This window comes from Aedes albopictus, unplaced genomic scaffold (genome assembly GCF_035046485.1).
Source record: "Aedes albopictus strain Foshan unplaced genomic scaffold, AalbF5 HiC_scaffold_732, whole genome shotgun sequence".
Lineage (NCBI taxonomy): Eukaryota > Metazoa > Arthropoda > Insecta > Diptera > Culicidae > Aedes > Aedes albopictus.
Genome location: NW_026917568.1, coordinates 19,003 through 25,000, shown reverse-complemented (window position 1 = coordinate 25,000; position 5,998 = coordinate 19,003). Strand labels below are relative to the sequence as shown.

The 5,998-nt window shown below is 42.0% G+C and overlaps 1 protein-coding gene across 1 annotated transcript; it reads right to left on the bottom strand.

Moving 5' to 3' along the window:
- Positions 1-3,188: 3,188 nt before the first annotated feature.
- On the bottom strand, positions 3,189-5,381 carry LOC115264504 (uncharacterized). Its single transcript, XM_062844013.1, has 4 exons — positions 5,330-5,381; positions 5,205-5,268; positions 4,665-5,160; positions 3,189-4,609 (listed from the first exon to the last, which is right to left on the bottom strand). The coding sequence occupies exons 1-4, from the start codon at positions 5,379-5,381 to the stop codon at positions 4,424-4,426; spliced, it is 798 nt and encodes a 265-aa protein (XP_062699997.1). The 3' UTR covers positions 3,189-4,423.
- Between the last annotated feature and the right edge of the window lie 617 nt (positions 5,382-5,998).

Below are 5,998 nucleotides of genomic sequence, written 5' to 3'. Positions count from 1 at the left end.
AGGCACGAAGATACTCTTATGCCCAAGGAAGTCAAGGAAATTTCCTTTACGAAAAGATCCTGGACCGACCGGGAATCGAACCCGTCACTCTCAGCATGGTCATGCTGAATACCCGTGCGTTTACCACCTCGGCTATATGGGCCCTGTGGAACAGAATTATATGCGGAGATTTTACGAAACTGTCAATGGCGTGCGGAGAAAAACAGCGCCTTCTCCCGACATGTACAACGATCGTAATGGAAACTTACTAACAGACAAGACAATGGTGGCTGCCAGGTGGAGAGAGCACTTCGAGGTATTGTTGAACGGTGGGAGTGGAAGAGCGACGGACAGAATTCGAATCGACGACGACGGACAAGCTGTGGAACCTCCAACGCTAGACGAGGTCGAGACAGCCATTAGAGGACTGAAGAACAACAAGGATGCTGGGCAGGACGAGCTCCCGGCCGAGCTTTTTAAGCACGGTAGTGAGTAGCTGTATCAACTCTTACACCGTATTATATTGAAGATATGGGAGGAGCAAGAACTGCCTGCTAGTTGGTGTGATGGTCTCATTTGCCCTCTTTTCAAGAAAGGGCATCGACTGGAGTGCGCGAATTACAGAGGAATAACACTCCTCAATTCAGCGTACAAAATTTTGCCCGGAGTTCTGTTCCACAGGATAAGGCCGATTGAGGAGTCCATCGTCGGCGAATATCAGGCAGGATTTCGTGAGGGCCAATCAACGACGGATCAGATGTTCACCCTGCGGCAGATTCTCGATAAATTTCAGGAGTACAACTTGCAGACCCATCATCTGTTTATTGATTTCAAGGTGGCGTACGATTCAGTGAAGAGAAACGAATTAAGGCAGATTGTGATCGAACATGGATTTCCGGCGAAGCTGATTAGACTGATTCGTGCGACGCTTGACGGATCGAAATCAAGTGTACGGGTTGCGGATGAAATTTCGTCATCGTTCGTAACCTTTGACGGACTGAAGCAGGGCGATGCCCTTTCGAACTTACAGTTCAACATAGCACTGGAAGGAGCGATAAGGAGAGCTGGTGTGCACAGGAGCGGAACCATTGTCACGAAGTCGCATATGCTCCTGGGCTTCGCGGACGATATCGACATCATCGGAATCGACCATCAGGCCGTGGAAGAGGCGTTCGTACATTTTAAGAGGGAGACTGTGAGGATTGGACTTACGATTAACACCACAAAGACTAAGTACATGATTGCTGGTGTTCAACGGCGGTCCGGCCGTGGTAGTGGTGACGAAGTGGTGGTAGGTGGGGAAAAATTTGAAGTTGTGGATGAATTTGTTTATCTTGGTACTCTAGTGACGTGATATAATGATGTTACCCGCGAGGTGAAAAGACGGATTGCGGCTGCAAATCGGGCCTTTTTCGGACTGTGAAACAAGCTGAGGTCCCGCAGGCTGCAAATGCAGACAAAACTCGCGTTGTACAAGTCTCTGATTCACCCGGTCGCTTTATCACACTTAGAAAAAATCACCGACTTCGGTAATATTTTACCGAAATCTCAACCGTTAAGTTTTTTACCGGAAAAGTTCGGTGACGTTCACCGAAGTTCGTTAAAATTTGACAGATAAACGATAAAATTTTACCGAAATTTGGTATTGTTTACAGGATTTCGGTAAAAAACCATTACCGAACGCTCAGCTGTTGAGAATTCGGTAAAAATTACCGAACGCGACTAGCTGTGTACGGTCATGAAACGTGGACGTTGGAAGAAGTTGATCGGAGAGCCTTTGGAGTCTTCGAACGTAAAGTGCTGCGAACAATACTCGGCGGTAAACTGAAGGATGGTATCTGGAGGCGTCGCATGAACTACGAATTGTACCAGGTATATAAAGAGATAGATATAGTGAAGCCTCGAGTGAAGCGAATACAACACGGCAGGCTGCGGTGGGCTGGACACGTAGCTCGTATGCCGGAGAAACGACAAGCTAAAATTATATTCAGAAGAGAACCAGGAAGGGGTCGTCGGCTTCGTGGAAGGCCGCGCACACGTTGGCTTTTTGCAGTTGAGGAGGACCTAAGGACTCTAAACGTTCAGGGCGACTGAAAGCGATTGACTCAGGACCGAGGCCGGTAGAGGCGGATACTTCATTCGACGTAGACACACCGCTGTAGCCCATCAAGTATCAAGTATCTACAAAAAGTCAGCATATCAAGGGGAAAGACTGCAAAGCTTCAGCGGGTTTTACTGAGTTTTTCGGCTACATATGTACATTGTGGTGCATAATTGATCGGACAAACGCGGATGTTCATACAAAATGGCCAAGTTTGAGATGCTGTACCTATGGTTTGCTTTGACGGATTGAGCTCAATTTCGGATACAGTGCATACATATTTCGGCTTGGGAAAACTTGTATCACCCCCAGGTAATAGCAGAAAGACAGGTTCAGTGAAAATAAATCGATCATATCAGTTAGGCCCTTATGAAAAATCATTGTCGCTGTTTTTAATAAACACTCTCCAAGTAATCACCATAGACTAACTTCTACTCAGGCCATAATACATGCATAAATACGGTGTAAATAAAGCAAGCATAACTCTGTATGTACATTTCAAGTTGAATTAAAGTGGACAAGGTCTCCAATAAAGCCAAATTGAAGTTAGCTTTAATACAACTATATTGAGGCCCTTTCCCATTTAAATTCAGCTTTAATTGTACATACAGAGTAATGTATGCTTTATTTACACCACATGTATGCATACATTACGGCTTGAGCAGCGTGGTTGCTTAGGTCTTAGCTTTCGTGGATCCATGGCGGTCACCTAACACAATCAGGCGTTCGATTTTAATACGTCTTAAATTTGCTATTATTCCTACGTAGATTCGATCTATTCAAATCAAACGCCATGGCCACTGCAGTAATGATCAACATATTATTAATAACCATTATTATTGAATAAAATTATCAATATATATAATATAAATAATCAAAACATAGGTAATGCGCTCGAAAATGGCGCTGGCCCATCATGAATCGTGACCCATCTTGTGCCACCTAACGCCAAGCCTCACGCTACGCTTAACGGTATGTGCAAAATACATGAAATACCTTGTACTAATGCATAATGGTTATTAAGCAAAACAGTGCTTTCAGTTAATAAGAGTGGAAGCACTCGTTTTACCAAGCGTTAACATTAAGCTGAGGAACTAGTTTTGTCCCTGTTGGGAAGTAGGTCAAGTAGAAGAAGACGGTTTGTGCTTCATGGATGTCTTCCATCTTCAATTGCCGCTTCACACATAAACATATTAATGGGATTTGTATGGGATATGTTTGAGAATTAGCTTTGGATGTTCACTTACCATCGGCCAGAGTACCTTCCTCCAAGTAATCAAGCAGCTGAAGCGAACGATGATCCTTGATGTTGCACCTGCTTATGTACTTCCGAAACTTCACCAGGAATGTGTCCCAGTTGTCATACAGCGTTGTCGCGTTCCTTGAGCTTTCATAAATAGAACCGTAGTCAGCATCAATCTGAAAATGAAAATACAAGAGTCGTGGTAAATTATCCATGTTTTTGTTTTATGAACATATAGGTATGACAAGAGGTATGAGGGTATGAACTGCTGGTTGTGATTAAATATAAAGTACAAATTTAGTAACCAATGGCTGTATACACCATTATCACTATCACTACCACTAATCATGCGGGATTTGTGCGACAAATAAAATGATAGTACTTACCAGCAAATATCCATTCGGATCTGCAAGACGTGGCCACTCCTGAAGGATGTTTGATTTGTTGATCTCAGCTTCTTTGATGATGCTTGTTACACGCAGCAGCCAAGAGTCGCTCCAACGCTGCAAAATTTCATCAAATGGTTCCAGGTTGTTTCGTAGCCAGTTTTTGATCGATGTCAAGCGGTTTGTTTCTGTGCGGATGGGTAGAAGTTGTTTTTGTTTATTTTCTAGAATAAGTTTTGAATGGGTCGTATGTAAATCAGCATTTAAAATGAACCGAACCAAATTAATTATTAATACCAAAATAATTATTGATTTTTTTTGTTATTTTTTTGATTTGAAATAATAGGGGGATTCACTTAACAGCGTAAACTGTTTAAACTGATTAAACGTCGCGACCACCAAGGCAATCTTTGATTATTTCATTCGCAAAATCATGAAACATTTCAAATAATCAGAAAATCATGGCTTACGCAGCAATTTAATCTGTTTAGTGAGTACCCCTAATATCTTGTTGGGTATTATTAGACTGGTTTTGTATGGCGCGTGAGATTTCTCAGACCCCCCTTACCTCATTAATCATTGTGCAATGAACGGTCTTTAATTAGATAATTACTATTACGGGAAGCGAGATGGGAAGTGTATGGTTCCGGAGAATCACATATCAGGATACTAATATTTTAAGAGATCAAATATTTAAAAATAGCTAAGTTTGTATTACTCGGCACCAATCTTACCATCAGCTGTAAGCTTGACTGCTTCCGCCTTGTAACGTGTCCACGGGTCGATCTCGCCTACCTGGCGCCTTGAGCCGGTTTTCTTTCGGTTATGAAATCGATCATACAATAGACCAGAGGGGTACTTCTTGCCAGACGCTGAATCACGGGGATTGTAATAGGTCTCCTATAAAAAAATAATTGTTATATGGGTTTTCAAATCATACTCTCCAATAAGTTACAGATATTTCCGGAGGAAATCGAGCTGCAATCAGGTCGGCAAAACGTTCCATATCTGCCAGTGTGAAGTATGTGTTGTTAGCAATGTAGTAGTCGACTATGGTGTGTGCCAACGATCGTCTTTGCTCCATATCCAGCCGTTGGTGTGCTTGGTAATACTGACAAACGATTTTGCCTTTTTCGTTTCTTTCGAGTATGCCAAGTAGTACATGGTTCGTAACGGTTGTTTGGAGTAATTTGGTCATATGGGATGGTCCCGGCACGGCATTGTGGCCTGGAGACGTTCCGCTTACCGGATTGCTGGTGATGGAGGGCAACGGGCGGTATAATGCACTCTCTTTCCACTGTTCCAATTTGGAGCGCAAGGCATGTTTATGTCCGGTCCATTTAACAACAGAAAATATGTCGCCCAGTGCTTTTTCGTCTAGCACTTTCAAATATTCCATTGTGACCCCGTGACCTATATTATGCGGATAGTTCCTTAAACATCGATAAACACTACAACATTATTTTGATACTACTTACTTATCAAGATGGCATACACCGTGGATTCAAGTTTCCACTCCTCCATAATGATGTTTTTCAGATCCGGCTGCTCGTCGGCATCTGAAAAAAAAACACAGTTTGCGGATTAGCGACAGTCATTCGCATGATAAATTTTACTTACCATTAATTAGGTCGGAATCGGCAACTAGTTCTTCTACTACAATTTCTTCCATTCTTGAATCTCCCATTATTACGACAATTATTCCATTCGAAAGCAAATACGTGAAAATGGCGAGCGGTCGCGCAGAGGATATACACGGAGATCTGGTAAACTGAATAACATCTAAATATTTACCATAACTATGATGCGTTGTGGACTTGAAACTGTTAGAATTTAAGGCAAACATTTTTAGAGTTAGCGTTACCATGTTTGCTTGACGAATAGTAGAACCTGAATAGTTGTGCTGAATATGTTTATTATGTTTTTTACCATGCTACAAAATGTTTGACACATGGTAATTTTCACTGATTCATGGTAGGCTTAAATAAATGTTTGGTTATGTTTACGAAATTCAGGCATGGTAAAATTAAGAACACTGTCGTGGTTCACAGTACTATACTTTTTCTTTCAGTGCAGGGATGCCTCCTTCAGAAATTTCTCCATTAGCTTCTCCAGGGATTCCGCCAGTAATTTGTCTAGAACATTCTCCAGGATTTCCTGCAGAAATACATCTAGGAATTGCTGAGAAAATTTGCTTATGATTTCACAAAAAATGTGTCTACGATGCTTCGTTCTTGAGTTATGATTTTTCAAAGTAGGTGGTGTCTGTGGAAAATGTTTGTTTTCTAC